Genomic DNA, 18942 nt, shown 5'->3' with positions numbered 1-18942 from the left:
TTGACACCTAACTCATGATTTGCGTCAGCCAGGCTATGCAAGTGGTGCCAATCCAAATGGAATTGGATCAATAAAGAATGGCAGCCATACTAATAAATGATCCATACTCCCCGTGGCCATGGCTACTTTATCAGTAAAACCTGTCTCTCTCCTCTGTTTTTCTTATCTTCTTTTCTCTCCTTCAAGATTATTTTAATGAATGGAATTGTTTTACATTTTTCCTGAGGAATCAGATGACACCACATGTTCATTAGGGCTGAATATTTTCCCGGGATATTTTCGAAATGTTTCATCCCGAGAATAAATAGGGCTGAACTTTTCTCCCGGGTAACCCACTATTTCCCGCCAAAACAGGAAGTGCCATTCAAAAGCATTATAAAGTATTTAAATATGTCTGGATTTGATTAAAGCTTTGATCAGCATGAAAATTCAAACCTGATACTACCTGAGCCTGATGAGCCATATATTAAATACATTTTACTAGCCCTACATGAACAACATTTAATGTTAATGAGCCCAAGCCCAAAAAAGGCCAAATGATTGTGCTGTTATCCAATACATAGCCTATATGATATAGGCTACTGCGCATTACGCACGACAGAAAAACATGAAAGCCCATAGATGTAACTAGCTATATGCTCTCTTGGGTAAATACATGAATCAGTAGGCTAATCTTTTTGAGTGTGAACTGTGTTACTGTACTGTATTTTACAGTAATGTATGGACTGGAATTACGCACATAGTTCAAACCATGATAAAGCAAAAGAGAACCTACAAAGTTACAAGTATAGGCTAGCGAATTTTATTTCATTTTTGTATAATTAGTAGGCTGATGCATATATATTTCCCCTAATGTTATTAGCCTACCTCTTCTTTCTCTCTCTATTGTTGCTTCAGCCCTCCCCGCTTTAAACAGTTACATTACATACGTTCCCTTGTCCGTATCTTCATCATTCTAATGACACCCTTGAATAATACAGGACTAGAATTAGATGCAGAATGCTTTGACTTCTCTTCACAAAGATTGATTGAATGGTTATGGGTCGGAATAAATAACTGCTATAACCTATCCCCCATCTCGCGTTCACTCTTCCTTCAAACTACCGGAGAGTTCCATTGGCTGCTGTATTTACAAAGACACCCGGTGGAACCAAACATGTAAAATGTGGACTCATCAAACCAAAGTACAGATTTCCACCGGTCTAATGTCAATTGCTTGTGTTTCTTGGCCCAAGCAAGTCTCTTCTTCTTATTGGTGTCCTTTAGTCGTGATTTCTTCGCAGCAATTCGACCATGAAGGCCTGATTCACGCAGTCTCCTCTGAACAGTTGATGTTGAGATGTGTCTGTTACTTGAACTCTGTGAAGCATTTATTTGGGCTGCAATTTCTGAGGCTGGTAACTCTAATTAACTTTCTTTCCTGTGACAGTCCTCATGAAAGCCAGTTCATCATAGCGCTTGATAGTTTTTGCGACTGCACTTGAAACAACTTTTACAATTCTTGACATTTTCCGCATTGACTGAACTTCATGTCTTAAAGTCATTATGGACTGTCATTTTTTTTTGCTTATTTGAGTTATTCTTGCCATAATATGGACTTGGTCTGTCTTCTGTATCTGTGTCTTCTCCTTGTCACAACACAACGTTTGGCTCAAACACATTAAGAAGGAAATAAATTCCACAAATGAACTATTAACAAGGCACACCTGTTAATTGAAATGCATTCCAGGTGACTACCTCATGAAGCTGGTTGAGAGAATGCCAAGCGTGTGCAAAGCTGTCATCAAGGCAAAGGGTGGCTTCTTACAAAATATATTTTGATTTGTTTAACTCTTTTTTTTGGTTACTACATGATTCCATGTGTGTTATTTCATAGTTTTGATGTCTTCAATATTATTCTACAATGTAGAAAATAGTAAAACAATAAAGAAAAACCCTTGAATGAGTAGGTGTGTCCAAACTTTTGACTGGTACTGTATGTCATTGAATAACAGTTTGATATTTCAACTCAACTGACTGTTTTAATAGGTATGGGTAAATGTTACTGTATACTTCTGTAGGCATGTTCAATGTCTTCATGATCACAATTCTAGTGAGGTTGTGAGGTCAGTGCAAATTATTGCAGTACTGTATTGTATCACGGGAGCGAGCAAGATTACTTTCGTAAACTAGCCCAAATTACACAGTCTGCACATTTAGCAGTGCTGGGGATGGTGTTAGACGGATGGATGCTTTTGCTACGTATACTTCCTGCCACCCATTCAACGCCCTCAGCTTGTGCTGGCAAAGAGGGGAGAGGTGTGCTGCAAGCTGGTTGGGAAAAGCGGTCGACGTTGAGTAGCCAGCCAGATATTCAGCAATGTAAAGGCTGCAACCAGTCAGTGGAACTCTGGATAGCTTTTTGATCATATCAGCTTTAACCATGTCGTCAGCTTGCGAGGGAATAGCTTTTTTCTGAAACAAGTACTTGAAGGCTAGACTAAACTTGCTAAAAAGTGACTAGCCACAGTAAGTTAGCTATTTTAATTGGTTCATAGCTTAGCTAGCTGCAAGCTAATCTTCGACAAAAAGCTAGCTGGGTATTGTGAACTTCATGACCAACCTCGTCTGATGAAGCACATCGCAGGAGTTACTTTTCCAGCTCTAAAACGTCGCAAGACTCCACTGGAGAAGGACGCAAAATGAAGAAACAGTTCAATCGGATGAAACAACTCGCCAACCAAACAGTTGGCAGGCAAGTAATGTTGGCTGTTGTTAAATTTAGCTAGCTAACGTTAGCTAGTTTTGTCTTTATTGCGGCGTTGGGGGTAGGGATGTTGCCCTGATTTTCTATGGCGTTCGTATGCCGTATTGTCAGTTCAGTTGGCTAGAAAATAAATGTTTAATATCAATAACGGGTCATGTCAAGGCTAGAGCTAACGTGAATGTTGTCCCATTTAATTTGGAGCTTTGTTCATCGAGGGAAAAGTGGTGAGGTTTCCTAAACAGTTCACATCTGTTGCTTGCTTATGAACGGTTTATGCCATGGCTGGAAGTCTAAACGTGATGCTAAATTCACCGTGAAACATCTCTTCGCCAGCATGCATATCGCACATTTACATCGGTAAACGGCCAGATTTGCACATCGTCTACTGCTGAGCTTAAAGACATTTGACAGCTGTTATCCAAGGACTGTGACGACGACCTACTTCACGTGGCCGAGCCACAAATGGCTTACGCTGGAAATGGTACAAAAAGTGCATGCCCTGCAACAGTTTTTGTCCCCAATTTAACTGACATTAACCTGGCTGGTTATTCATGCAACAATTTCATGCGAATACATTAACGTTACCTGACGCATGAAAACAATCACGTCCGGGCTGATGGAAAGGTGAAGTGCCGGAACAATTGTATTAATGCAATTTGTTCGTTCGACATGGTGGGATATTTTTGTGTCGGTAAAATGTATCATGCGAGAAATGGCAGTGGAAACGCCTTCATGCCAAATATTGATATAATAACCATCATATCGAAGTAGACTTGGGAGTCACGCTATGATATGTTGTGTGGTCCTCCCACTATGACTCGGGAAAGCATGCAGTTTATTAGGCTACAGATGAAGTAAATGGTGAACTTCACAGGGTGGTGAATGTGCAAGGTGATGAGCTTGATGCTCCTTTCCAATAAATATCGAGGGTCTTATTCTGGTGACATGATGATCAATGCTTGGCCTCCGTTTGGTAAATACAAGTAATATCGCTGTTATCCATAATAATCTCATACTGTAGGTTGGTAGTCTACCCGTACTGTATCTGCTAGCTGTTGCCTAGAGCTCATGTACCAAGACCAGAGTGGGCACATTTGCTACTGGATATAGCGCAAGTTTTTGTGTCAAACGTCAGCAGAGTTGAAAATGCGATGGAAACCAATTTAACGCACAGGCGTTTATCCACAAAAATGTAGTTCGATGGAAACATCTCTGGTGGGAAAATGCTCATTGTTTTATGAAGATTTTAGAATATTCACATGAAAATCTGTCTGAAATTGGATGGATTCCTACCTAGTGAAGATATTCAAGCAATGTTTTGGGATGCCAGTCCATCAGTGAGTCACCAGTCCTCCAGCTCTGTTGGCTGGCCATGTCACTTCAATGCCATGTCAGCCTAATCTGCTGAGGTAGCCAGGATGAGTGATCAAGTTCATATTAACTGATGCTAACCAAGAGATAACATCCTTGTTTACCCTTGTGTGGCTCAAAAGAGCACAGGTGTGCTTGCGGTAGAAGGCCCCCGGAACAGTTTCACCTCTAGTACTTATGGGGAGGGGGGGGGGGGGCACTAAACGATCAAATAATGGAGCCACGCCATGCTCTCTTCCATTCCACTTTCACTCAGACTAAAACTGAAACTGACGATTCAAACAGTCGAGTTGCATTTGGCATGCAAAACTACACACAGTCAGCAAGATTTAATGCATTAAACAAGCTAGTGTCTAATGCCTGAGATAAGTATGGCACGATAGTGCCTCAGTCTCTTCTCACTCTCAACCATAGTCTAGGGCCACTGGCCTAATCACCAGTAATGGATCTACCCTTGAGAGAGCAGACCTTTTGAATAAGTGTAATCTTTGGGAATATCTTGGCAACGGATCACTAATTCCGTAGGCTTTTATCCATGGAGAGAGATATAGAACCTCCCTGTAACAGTATCCTTGAAAAGGAGGACTGCCCTGCCTTGCAGACAGTAGCTAGTAGAATACACAGCCAGTGTTGTTGTCTGGCCAGGTCCAGGTTTACCAAAATAATATTGAGGCTAAGTTCATCGTTAGAACCTTCGTAGGAGCATCGTTTAATATCTGAGTGGTTTCCCAAAACCATCATTATTAATGTTGCACTTGAAAACGGCTCGTAATCTAATGCCTGCCTCAGACCACTTGTAGAACAGCAAAGTGTGTCGTAAGATGCTTTGTTTGCTCTCCCGCATCACTTTATACACAAGATCTCCACTAAACGTAGAATCACATGAGTTATTTGTCTCTCTCTGACCGCTGATAACTTCAGAACAAAGTTGACCACAAATACAATGTTGCCAATGTCTTTGCAATGGTATAAACAAGCATTGTTTAAAAAATATGCATGAAATTAAAACAGTAGGCTATAGGCCTATATTAATCATATTGAAATACATTTTCATGTTCAATTGCGTTTTATTTAGCTACTTGTAGACCACTATCTAATTTGTCTCGGTATTTCATGTGTAGCCTTTCATGTGCACAATGATGTGCCAAATCTGTGATTTAGTGAATTTTTATTAGAATAAGCCGCCTCAATATTTGCAGCTATAGGTGGTAATATAATTCTAATGTTAAGTAAAAATTTGAATCGCGAAAGCTGATCCGAGAGCAGCACTCCCTTTCTTTCGATCCTATCAGTACCGACATATTCTCTAACAACGCACTTGGCTACCTTTCTCTCTGCATGGTGTTTTGGGAAACGCATGTTCGGCCGTTGTAGGAAAGTTGCATCCTTAAAACACCTAAATTCCATCTCTATTGGGAAACCGGGCCCTGGCCTGTTATCATTACGTGGGGCTGAAGTGTGAGGGGTACTGCGTGGGAGTATGAATATAACTTTTAGCTATGGGCTTGGGGAGAGCCCAGCACGGGATGGTACGGAAGGTCTCCTTGGCTTCTCTGAGTGAACACATGACCAGAGATGATACACATTGCACAACACGCAACGGTTGTGGCTCTAATGGTTTTAACTAGCTTCATGTTCCTACTGCCATGATCTCTGATCTGGCAGAACATAATGATAGGTGAAAGAACAAGTTGGAAACCTATCCAGTCCTTTCAGTGCTGATGGAGAAAAGGTGACTTGGAAAGGAAGCAATTGCAGAGTTTTGAGACACAGCCAAGATAATATCTCAGACTGGGGAATCTTGCTTTGCTCTGGTCTAAGGATCAAAAGTCACCTAGAATGCCACATGTGGATTGTGGAATGGAACATAGCGTTGAATTGGAATGTCCATCCGTTCTACAAACTCTAATTCTATGGGGAGAAACAATGTTCATAGGGCCTAGCTCTAATTCTAGAAAATATCTGCAAGGCTAAGCTACTCTGTACATCTTGGCATCTTTTGAATGACAGTGTAGTTAGCATAGAGAGACATCCAAGTTGCCATACCCAGATAATCCTGGCGTGTTTTAGTGTAACCGTATCCTGAGTGCTCAGAGTATCCCCTTAATGTACCTTCAGCGCTGTGCCACTGGCTCAGGGTGAACAGACAGGACTGCTGGAATACTAATCATTTCCTCACTGTATTTAACTAACATTAAATCAGGAGTGTGTGTGATCCGGAAAGCAGACCTGTGGGAGTGTGTGAGTACAAGTATACATGTGAGCACATGTGCGAGCTACGAGCGTGCATGTGAGCATGAATGTGTGTGTGCTTGTTGTGTGTGATAGAGAAGGGCCTTTAGCCTGTCCCTGGGTTCCTGTGATTGTGCCGGAGCAGAACACTGCGTTCAGCAGTCAGCCACTCAGAGGAAATCTCTCCTTATTATTCTCCAAACAGGAAATGGCCTGCTAGAGAAGTGCTGTTTCTAAGAAGAGAAAATGGGTGAAAAACACTGGTGTGACGAACGCTACAGAAGTACCTGTGTAGAAGAGGATGTGAATCCTTGCCTACTCTTGTTTCTTGATTTTTAACTCCCAAGTTCTGATGGACCTCAGACAGAACCTGGTGAGGTAACTCTGCTGAATCTAGTGTGATTAGATCTGGTGATAAGACTGAGCCTGTTCCAGCAGAGTGGTAGAAGGATTAAGGAAAAAATCTAGCCACAGTTTGTCACAGGCAGACAGGTTGCACATCTCAGCACAGTAAGTTGTTTAAAACCACAAGACATTCTTCAGTTCCCTAGTTCTCAAAGGGTTGGGTGTCTATGTGGTAGGTCCATGCAACACTGAAATTGACTGGTCAGAAGTGTGCTCAGTGGCACAACATCTCCTTGTAAAACTGGACACAGTAAGGGTGCTGAAGATACTGCAGCACCCCCTGCAAAATCAGAATAATATAAATAATAATAAAACCTTTACAAATAAAATTTTCACCAGAGTAGTGCTCTGGGCCTGTTCTAGTCCTGTATTAGCGCACCACCCCACACTTTCCCGTGGCTATGAAACCAGACAGCAACAGTATGCTACTTCACACCTGTAAGTATTCAGTTGTGCACAAGTCCTATCATTTCATCTGTCCAATATCCATTATGTTGTGAGCCCTGAGCTGCCAACTGTTGCTAATATGACAAACTCAACCTCTTCTCCAAACTGAATGAGTGGTGAAAAGGCCAGCAACAGCCCCTCTATTGTAGAAACCGGATAGAGTATTCATTTACCATCTCCAGCACGTTGCCATGGGGATAATTCTTAGGCTGGTGGCGGGGTGCAGCCTAACTGTTATGTTGTTCAGTGATCCAAGTGACTGTTGTTGCTATAGCTAGCTAGGTCACAAAGATACCTCGTGGTGAGTGTAACAGTTCTACAGAGCCTGGTGTAGTCACTCAGCTCCATTCACTTTGATAGAATCTCTCAGCTGACCTGGGCTAAACAATTGTTTTGTTGCTCCTGGGCTGGGACATTATACTAGGTCTATTTTTGTTTTTAGTGACGCAGTTTAGTTTGTCTGGATGAGCGAGTGTGGCTTTTATGTTGTTAGAGGCTACTGCTACTCATATTTGTTTATACACCAAATAGCCATGCAAATATAATTGATTGGTGCTGCGAGTCAATAATTCCATGCAGACTCATTCCATGTGCTCTGAACTGTTATATAACACAGAGGCAATAAATGGGAGACAGCTAGAGGGATTCTGACCTGTGGTTTAGTAATATGTTTTAAAGTGTGTTTCTCTCTGGAGTGCTGTAGATGTGGTGAGTGATGTGAGTCTCATATGTCCCCTCTGGCCCTGGCTGCCTGCTGCTGCTCGAACCATGTTTGTCCCAAATGGCCCCCTATTAGTGCACTACTTTTGCCATTTGGAACGCAGACCCATGTCTTCTGGTTTCTGAGGTTGAATGTCCACACACCATGTGACCTCACCAAGCTGCTTGGCTTCAGGCACTTCTCCAGAAAACTTTGACTTGAATCCTCGCTGGATTTGGTTTTGGGGCTTGGCTCGCAGCCCCTTTCTCTCGTTCTCCTTCTCTTTCTGCCTCCATCTTTCTCTCTTAGCCTCCATCTCTTTCTCTTTTTTTTCTCTCTCTCTCGCTCACTTACCATGCCTCTCTCTGGGTTGTAATTGGAAGCAGCTGTCCACCACTGTCACAAGGTTACTATAGTGCACAGAGCCCAGTTTTTGGAGGAGAGGAGGGACTGAGTTTAGGGCTCCAGTTACTGACTGTCTGCTGTTTAACATCTGACCTGAGAACTTTTCGCTGTACATCAGCCTAAACCTAAGCAGTGGGACCTTAACAGGGAAACTATACTAGGACCAGTTGGCAAGGGGAAACGTTACAAGCTACAAAACGGGTTACTTGACTTGTAGGAGGAATAGAAAGGCATGGGGGAGGGGGAGAGAGGGAATGGACTATGGAGTCTTGTGTGAAAGCACCATTTTCAACATGTTGGTCACATGCAATATTACACCGTCTCTTTGCTGAGGTATGAAATGACAGAATCCTACTCATTATTCCATGTGCTTAATCTAGCTAGGTTATGTCAATTTTGTTTTGAGACAATTTCACTTCACCATTGGCTTTGAACGGGGCACCTGGCTCACGCCCGGGAAGCAGCCCGGTTCCTAAATGAATGCAGCCTGGAATCGAACCAAGGTCTGTAGTAGAGGTCGACCGATTAATCGCCATGGCTGAATTAATAAGGGCCGATTTCAAATTTTCACAACAGTGGGGAATCAGCATTTTTGGATGCCGATTACATTGCACTTCACGAGGAACTGCGTGGCAGGCTGACCACCTGTTACGGGAGTACAGAAAGGAGCCATGGTAAGTTGCTAGCTAATATTAAACTTATCTTATAAAAAACAATCAATCTTAACAATCACTAGTTAACTACACATGGTTGATGATATTACTAGGTTAACTAGCTTGTCCTGCGTTGCATATAATCAATGCGGTGCCTGTTAATTTATCATCGAATCACAGCCTACTTCGCCAAACTGGTGATGATTTAACAAAAGCACAATTGTTGCACGGATGTACCTAACCATAAACATTAATGCATTTCTTAAAATTAACACACAGAAGTAGATTTTTAAAACCTGCCTATTTAGTTTAAATAAATTAATGGTAGCAGGCAATATTAACTAGGGAAATTGTGTCACTTCTCTTGCGTTCATTGCACGCATAGTCGGGGTATATGCGGTTTGGGCCGCCTGGCTTGCTGCGAACTAATTTTTCAGAATTTTACATAATTATGACATATCATTGAAGGTTGTGCAATGTAACAGCAATATTTAGACTTAGGGTTGACACCCGTTAGATAAAATAGGGAACGGTTCCGTATTTCACTGAAAGAATAAACGTTCTGTTTTCGAAATGATAGTTTCCGGATTTGACCATATTAATGACCAAAGGCTCATATTTCTGTGTGTTATTATAGTATAATTAAGTCTATTTGATAGAGCAGTCTGACTGAGCGGTGGTAGGCAGCAGCAGGCTCGTAAGCATTCATTCAAACTTTACTGTGTTTGCCAGCAGCTCTTTGCAATGCTTGAGGCACAGTGCTGTTTATGACTTCAAGCCTCTCAACTACCGAGATTAGGCTGGCAATACTAAAGTGCCTATTAGAACATCCAATTGTCAAAGGTATATGAAATACAAATGGTATGGAGTAGAGGTTGACTGATTATGATTTTTCAACGCTGATACCAATTATTGGAGGACCAAAAAAGCCGATACCGATTAATCGGCTGATTTTTATTTATTTATTTGTAATAATGACAATTACAACAATACTGAATGATATAATACATCAATAAAATCAATTTAGCCTCAAGTAAATACTGAAACATATTCAATTTGGTTTAAATGATGCAAAAACAAAGTGTTGGAGAAGAAAGTAAAAGTGCAATATGTGCCATGTAAAAAAGCTAACGTTTAAGTTCCTTGCTCAGAACATGAGAACATATGAAAGCTGGTGGTTCCTTTTAACATGGGTCTTCAATATTCCCAGGTAAGACGTTTTAGGTTATAGTTATTATAGGAATTATAGGACTATTTCCCTCTATTCCATTTGTATTTCATTAACCGTTGACTATTGGATGTTCTTATAGGCACTTTAGTATTGCCAGTGTAACAGTATAGCTTCCGTCCCTCTAGTTAGCGTGCGCTAACTTGCTAACCATTTCACTTCGGTTACACCAGCCTCATCTCGGGAGTTGATATGCTTGAAGTCATAAACAGCGCAATGCTTGACGCACAACGAAGAGCTGCTGGCAAAATGCACAAAAGGGCTGTTTGAATGAATGTTTACGCGCCTGCTTCTGCCTACCACCACTCAATCAGATACTTAGATACTTGTATGCTTGTATGCTCAGTCAGATTATATGTAATGCAGGACACGCTAGATAATATCTAGTAATATCAACCATGTGTAGTTAACTAGGGATTATGATTGATTGTTTTTTATAAGGTATGTTTAATGCTAGCTAGCAACTTACCTTGGCTTACTGCATTCGCGTAACTCCTTGTGGAGTGCAACGAGAGACAGGCAGGTCGTTATTGCGTTGGACTAGTTAACTGTAAGGTTGCAAGATTGGATCCCCCGAGCTGACGATGTGAAAATCTGTCGTTCTGCCCCTGAACAAGGCAGTTAACCCACCATTCCTAGGCCGTCATTGAAAATAAGAATGTGTTCTTAACTGACTTGCCTAGTTAAATAAAGGTATTTTTAAAAAATCAGCAAATCAGCGCCCAAAAATACCGATTTCCGATGATTATGAAAACGGAACGACATTTATTGGATATTTCAAACTTTTTTAACAAATCAAGAACTGAAAAATTGGGCGTGCAAAATTATTCAGCCCCTTTACTTTCAATGCAGCAAACTCTCTCCAGAAGTTCAGTGAGGATCTCTGAATGATCCAATGTTGACCTAAATGACTAATGATGATAAATACAATCCACCTGTGTGTAATCAAGTCTCCGTATAAATGCACCTGCACTGTGATAGTCTCAGAGGTCCGTTAAAAGCGCAGAGAGCATCATGAAGAACAAGGAACACACCAGGCAGGTCCGAGATACTGTTGTGAAGAAGTTTAAAGCCGGATTTGGATACAAAAATATTTCCCAAGCTTTAAACATCCCAAGGAGCACTGTGCAAGCGATAATATTGAAATGGAAGGTGTATCAGACCACTGCAAATCTACCAAGACCTGGCTGTCCCTCTAAACTTTCAGCTCATACAAGGAGAAGACTGATCAGAGATGCAGCCAAGAGGCCCATGATCACTCTGGATGAACTGCAGAGATCTACAGCTGAGGTGGGAGACTCTGTCCATAGGACAACAATCAGTCGTATATTGCACAAATCTGGCCTTTATGGAAGAGTGGCAAGAAAGCCATTTCTTAAAGATATCCATAAAAAGTGTTGGTTAAAGTTTGCCACAAGCCACCTGGGAGACACACCAAACATGTGGAAGAAGGTGCTCTGGTCAGATGAAACCAAAATTGAACTTTTTGGCAACAATGCAAAACGTTATGTTTGGCGTAAAAGCAACACAGCTGAACACACCATCCCCACTGTCAAACATGGTGGTGGCAGCATCATGGTTTGGGCCTGGTTTTCTTCAGCAGGGACAGGGAAGATGGTTAAAATTGATGGGAAGATGGATGTAGCGAAATACAGGACCATTCTGGAAGAAAACCTGATGGAGTCTGCAAAAGACCTGAGACTGGGACGGAGATTTGTCTTCCAACAAGACAATGATCCAAAACATAAAGCAAAATCTACAATGGAATGGTTCAAAAATAAACATATCTAGGTGTTAGAATGGCCAAGTCAAAGTCCAGACCTGAATCCAATCGAGAATCTGTGGAAAGAACTGAAAACTGCTGTTCACAAATGCTCTCCATCCAACCTCACTGAGCTCGAGCTGTTTTGCAAGGAGGAATGGGAAAAAATGTCAGTCTCTCGATGTGCAAAACTGATAGAGACATACCCCAAGCGACTTACAGCTGTAATCGCAGCAAAAGGTGGCGCTACAAAGTATTAACTCACAAAAAAATACAGTTTTATATCTTTATGTTTGAAGCCTGAAATGTGGCAAAAGGTCGCAAAGTTCAAGGGGGCCGAATACTTTCGCAAGGCACTGTATGTGAAGTCAAGACCGATACAAATATTTCTGTGAAAGGCTAATATCAGCCGACAATATTGGTCAACCTGTTTATCGGTCGGGCTCTAAACCCCACCATGTGAACCGATAGTGCTCAGGCTTTCATGTGGTTTTCTATACTGGGTGCCAGTGTGCTTCAACCAACTTCCTGTTGTCTTACCGAGGCAACAATGTACCATAGTTGTTTTGTATAATACATTTCAAACAGTGTGGTTGGTACCCAGGCTAGTGCAGTGGTTCACATGATCACTGCCCATAATACCTGACCCTGTTCTTCTGCACTGTGTGGAATCTAGTCTGTCTGGAAAGGCCTCATTGTATTGACAGTGTTTGCATATACAAAGTGTCTCTAATCAGTAGCTGTCAAACCTAATCTATCTCCTGTTGTGTTTTCTCATCCACAGAGCAGAGAAAACAGAAGTCCTCAGCGATGACCTTCTACAGGTAAATAAATCATTACCTAGGCTACATTTTTGCATTTACTCTACCAACTCGCCCATTACTTGCTGTACAGTAAGTCAATGGAACTGCGGACTCAGCATATGTGAATACAAGAGGCTCTTAGCTGAGTTACAGATGTCATTCTTCCTCATGTTGGTAACAAAATGTAACACTCTGCCAGGAAATTTGACAATCTTTGGTACTAGTAGTGCAAAGTAAAGACTGTGTGTGTATATTCTATTAATTTAATTTCAGTTCAATTTAGTTTGATGCTCTGGGTCTCCTCTGGTGCTGTGTTTAGTCTGGTTCCCATGGAAATTCCCATCGAGTCTAGAGACAGCAGGTGGAGTCCCTCAGAATTCCTGTTGCTCAGTGAAGACATTCCATACACTCAACACTTTATTTCTGTCGTTCCGGAATGTTATTGTTCTTTTGGTTTTCTCCACCCCATTTAAAGTCAGAGAGGGCGTGTACAGAAACAACGCTGTTGAAAATACAGGCTCCTGCTGTTGCTTCAAGCCATGTTCTCTTTCAGTCACGTTAGATAAATAGCATGCGTTTGACTGGAGAGAAGTATACTGGAATGAAAACGTCATGGGACCCAAACACACAGCATTTGAGTGACAACTAGCATGACAGTGTCCTATTTAGAAGCAGTATGAGGCGTTGTCATGGAAGGAGTAAGAGTCTGTCCCAACAGCAGTTATGAATAGCTGCTACTGAGGTGGGGACACTTTATCGTATCTGACAGTTGACTCTTGTTTTCCCTCCAAGGCGTTTTGTGTGCGACCTTCCTCTAACAACCTTCCATGGCCCACTGTGACTCAGACTCCTCTGTATTCCACATGTCACGTCTCTCACGCTACCATGTTAGTCTGAGAACACACGGTTGGATCTTTCTCGTGTCCCTAGAAGCACTGGAGTGTCTGGTGCTTGATCACCACTGATCGGTTTTCTGCTTCAGCCAACACTGCGGTGTTTGTCATTCCATACGTGCATGCTCTGGGTTAGTGGGTTTGGCATCCATGCTGGCTCTGGTTTTGCCTGCTGTAAATGTATGGCATGCATGAGATGACATGAGTAGGCTAAAGAGTGGTCAACAGTACAAACAGATGAGACATCTAGTAGAGCTGGATGTGTAGAATTGCAGGATATGCACTTTAAAACTGTAAACTTTGCTCTGCATCCCATGACAAAATGTATAATGTATAGAACTGCAGGAAAAAGCTTTAAACCTTCAAAATGTTCTCTCCGCAAATGAGGGGTGTGAACAGTTGGTCATGAACCGTGCTTGTGCCCATAGAAATAGACTGGGGGGGAGGGATGTTCCCCAATGCTGGGGGAGGGGTGTTCCCCAATGCCGGGAGTGGAGCCGACTTGATAAAGTTTGGGAACCCCTGGTTTAGGCTACTGCTGTTTTTGTTTGGACACAGACAAGCTCTCACACCCTTCTTTGGCTAAGTGTGTTGTGCGCTGTGTGCTTGTCTGGACGTGTTCTCATCAGTCCTGGCACACACACTCCTCAGTCACATTACAGTGGCGATTCCCAGCTCAGTGGATGCGTCATAGACCTAACTAGGCTCTGAGCTGATCACAGTTAGTACAACAACTTCTGTCTGGCTCTTTCACATCCTTCTGGTTTGTTTGTTTGTTTAGTCAGTGTTTCCGCTGCAGTCGTTTAGCTGTGGCGCTACGCCACGGCATAAAAATATGGAACATGTAAAAATAGGTGCACTTTAATGATGCTAGGACAGTCCACATTTACCTTTCCTCTGCAAACTAAATGAGTAATGAATATAAAAGTCAGACAACCCATAGTAGAAAAGTTGATCTATTTACCTAGTCTGCTTGTTGTGCCTTCAGAAAGTATTCACACCCCTTGACTTATTACACATTTTGTTACAGCCTGAATTCAAAATGGATTCAATAGATGTTTATTTTGTCACCCATTTACACACAGTAATGACAGTGAAAACATATATATTTTTGCAAGTGTATTGAAAATGACATGCAGAAATCTAATTTACAGAAGTATTCACACCTCTTTGCTATGACACTCCAAATTGAGCTCCGGTGCATCCAATTTCCTTTAATCATCCTTGAGACGTCAGTACAACTTGATTGGAGTCCACTTGTGGCCAATTCAATTGTTTGGACATGATTTAGAAGGAAGCACACCTGTCTATATAAGGTCCCACAGTTGACAGTGCATGTCAGAGCAGAAACTATAGCATGAAGTCCAAGGAACTGTCTGTAGATCTCAGAGATGGAATGTTTAGAAGGCATACAACGGCTGTGCAGGTGCCTTGTTTGCACAGAGGGAGGGAGCTCCAGTCTCATTTTGTTCATGGTGCCATCCAGACATGTTTTCTTTGCAAGAAACTTGTTTGCCGATGACAGTGAAGTGAAGAAATGTCTCCCCTTGCCAACACAAGGTTCTACAAGCCGCATCACCACATTGTCCGACACTAGCTCACCTGCTGCCCGATGTGGATTTTTTTTCCCAGATATTGAAAGCCTTTCAGCATGTATAATTACGCACGCTCTCACTTGTGTTGTTGGGGCAGTAACCGAAAGATTGCTGGATCGAATCCTGAGCTGACAAGGTAAAAATCTGTCGTTCTGCCCCTGAGTAAGACCGTTAACCCACTGTTCCCCAGGCGCCGAAGATGTGGATGTCAATTATGACAGCCCCCCATACCTCTCCTAGGGGTTGGGTTAAATGCAGAAGAAACATTTTAGTTGAATCCATTCAGTTGTACAACTGACTAGGTATCCCCCTTTCCCCTAGCCTACTCCAAGTAGGCCAGAGTAGACTGATAAGTGGACTGAAATAAGGTACATACTAGAGGTCGACCGATTATGATTTTTCAATGCCGATGCCTATTATTGGATGTCCCAAAAAAAGCCGATACCGATTAAATGGCCGGGTTTTATTTATTTTCAAATACATATTTTTTTATATATTAGTTTGTAATAATGACAATTACAACAATACAGAATGAACAATGAACACTTATTTTAACTTAATATAATACATAAATAAAATCAATTTAGTCTCAAATGAATAATGAAACATGTTCAATTTGGTTTTAATAATGCAAAAACGGTGTTGGAGAAGAAAGTAAAAGTGCAAAATGTGCCATGTAAAAAAGCTGATGTTTAAGTTCCTTGCTCAGAACATATGAAAGCTGGTGGTTCAATATTCCCAGTTCTTCAATATTCCAAGTTAAGAAGTTTTAGGTTGTAGTTATTATAGGAATTATGACGCAGCGACTATTTCTCTCTATACCACTTGTATTTCATATAACTTTGACAATTGGATGTTCTTATAGGCACTATAGTATTGCCAGCCTAATCTCGGGAGTTGAGAGGCTTGAAGTCATAAACAGCGCTGTGCCTCAAGCATAGCTAAGAGCTGCTGGCAAATGCAGTAAAGTTTGAATGAATGCTTACGAGCCTGCTGCTGCCTACCACCGCTCAGACAGACTGCTCTATCAAATATCTAATCATAGACTTAATTATATAATAAACACACATACAAGCCTTTGGCCATTAATATTGTCAAATCCGGAACTATCATTTTGAAAACAAAACGTTTATTCTTTCAGTGAAATATGGAACCATTCTGCATTTTATCTAACGGGTGGCAACTCTAATTCAAAATATTGCTGTTACATTGAAGGTTTTGCAATGTTATGTCATAATTATGTACAATTTTGGCAAATTAGTTGACAGTTTGCAACGAGCCAGGCGGCCCAAACTGTTACAGTGCCTTGCGAAAGTATTCGGCCCCCTTGAACTTTGCAACCTTTTGCCACATTTCAGGCTTCAAACATAAAGATATAAAACTGTATTTTTTTGTGAAGAATCAACAACAAGTGGGACACAATCATGAAGTGGAACGACATTTATTGGATATTTCAAACTTTTTTAACAAATCAAAAACTGAAAAATTGGACGTGCAAAATTATTCAGCCCCCTTAAGTTAATACTTTGTAGCGCCACCTTTTGCTGCGATTACAGCTGTAAGTCGCTTGGGGTATGTCTCTATCAGTTTTGCACATCGAGAGACTGACATTTTTTCCCATTCCTCCTTGCAAAACAGCTCGAGCTCAGTGAGGTTGGATGGAGAGCATTTGTGAACAGCAGTTTTCAGTTCTTTCCACAGATTCTCGATTGGATTCAGGTCTGGACTTTGACTTGGCCATTCTAACACCTGGATATGTTTATTTTTAAACCATTCCATTGTAGATTTTGCATTATGTTTTGGATCATTGTCTTGTTGGAAGACAAATCTCCGTCCCAGTCTCAGGTCTTCTGCAGACTCCATCAGGTTTTCTTCCAGAATGGTCCTGTATTTGGCTCCATCCATCTTCCCATCAATTTTAACCATCTTCCCTGTCCCTGCTGAAGAAAAGCAGGCCCAAACCATGATGCTGCCACCACCATGTTTGACAGTGGGGATGGTGTGTTCAGTTGTGTTGCTTTTACGCCAAACATAGCGTTTTGCATTGTTGCCAAAAAGTTCAATTTTGGTTTCATCTGACCAGAGCACCTTCTTCCACATGTTTGGTGTGTCTCCCAGGTGGCTTGTGGCAAATGTTAAACTACACTTTTTATGGATATCTTTAAGAAATGGCTTTCTTCTTGCCACTCTTCCATAAAGGCCAGATTTGTGCAATATACGACTGATTGTTGTCCTATGGACAGAGTCTCCCACCTCAGCTGTAGATCTCTGCAGTTCATCCAGAGTGATCATGGGCCTCTTGGCTGCATCTCTGATCAGTCTTCTCCTTGTATGAGCTGAAAGTTTAGAGGGACGGCCAGGTCTTGGTAGATTTGCAGTGGTCTGATACTCCTTCCATTTCAATATTATCGCTTGCACAGTGCTCCTTGGGATGTTTAAAGCTTGGGAAATATTTTTGTATCCAAATCCGGCTTTAAACTTCTTCACAACAGTATCTCGGACCTGCCTGGTGTGTTCCTTGTTCTTCATGATGCTCTCTGCGCTTTTAACGGACCTCTGAGACTATCACAGTGCAGGTGCATTTATACGGAGACTTGATTACACACAGGTGGATTGTATTTATCATCATTAGTCATTTAGGTCAACATTGGATCATTCAGAGATCCTCACTGAACTTCTGGAGAGTTTGCTGCACTGAAAGTAAAGGGGCTGAATAATTTTGCATGCCCAATTTTTCAGTTTTTGATTTATTAAAAAAGTTTGAAATATCCAATAAATGTCGTTCCACTTCATGATTGTGTCCCACTTGTTGTTGATTCTTCACAAAACAATACAGTTGTATATCTTTATGTTTGAAGCCTGAAATGTGGCAAAAGGTTGCAAAGTTCAAGGGGGCCGAATACTTTTGCAAGGCACTGTACATATATACCCTTACCTAGGTACATTTGTGCAAAGATTGTGCTTTTTTCGGCAATGCGCTTTTGTTAAATCATCACCCGTTTGGCTAAGTTGAAGTAGGCTGTGATTTGATAATAAATTAACAGGCACCGCATTGATTATATGCAACGCAGGACAAGCTAGATAACTACACATGGTTGATGATATTACTAGGTTAACTAGTGATTATGTGAATAATTTTTATTTTTATAAGTTTAATGCTAGGTAGCAACCCACCTTGGCTCCTTGCATCCACAAGGTCCTTTTGACCCTGCACTCACGTGGCAGGCTCACTCACGTAACAGGTGGTCACAGCCTGCCATGCTGTTTCCTCGTGGATTGCAATATAATCGGCGTCCAAAAAGGCTGATTACCCGATTGTTATGAAAAACTTGAAATCGGCCAACCTCTAACAGCTACCTCAATTACTTCGTACTCACCGGTATATAGCCATGTTATTTTACTAGGTTTTGTTATTCACTATGTATTTATTGTCACTTTATATTTATTCATCTTTAATTCTGCGTTGTTGGAAACAGACCCGCAAGAAAGCATTTCACTGTTAGTGTACACCTGTTCATGAAGCATGTGACACATAACATAAATTTATTTTTTTGTTAAGAGACATGGGTAAGGGGTTCTTCTGGTCCACTTTCCCAGGGCCAGACCAGGCCTTAGCGTGTCTGCCTTCCTTTACCCACGGGCCCAGGGCTATTAATAGTCACCATAGTGAGGGTCAGACAGATTAGATTAATTTAAAGGGAG

The 18942-nt window shown here is 41.5% G+C and overlaps 1 protein-coding gene across 14 annotated transcripts in view; it reads left to right on the top strand.

The window, feature by feature from the left end:
• The first annotated feature begins 2102 nt into the window (after positions 1 to 2102).
• Positions 2103 to 18942, top strand: part of arhgap17a (Rho GTPase activating protein 17a) — a 49350-nt gene continuing 32510 nt past the window's right edge. For all 14 annotated transcript variants that reach the window (XM_090211879.1, XM_090211878.1, XM_090211882.1 and 11 more), the window contains exons 1-2: positions 2103 to 2734; positions 12734 to 12773. In XM_090211879.1, coding sequence (XP_090068005.1) covers positions 2682 to 2734; positions 12734 to 12773 — 93 coding nt within the window. In that variant the 5' untranslated portion in view covers positions 2103 to 2681. The remainder of the gene's footprint in view (positions 2735 to 12733; positions 12774 to 18942) is intronic.

This window comes from Oncorhynchus mykiss, chromosome 20, assembly GCF_057628025.1.
Source record: "Oncorhynchus mykiss isolate SJ-2025 chromosome 20, ASM5762802v1, whole genome shotgun sequence".
Taxonomy (NCBI): Eukaryota; Metazoa; Chordata; class Actinopteri; order Salmoniformes; family Salmonidae; genus Oncorhynchus; species Oncorhynchus mykiss.
This window is presented reverse-complemented; position numbering and strand designations above follow the sequence as displayed.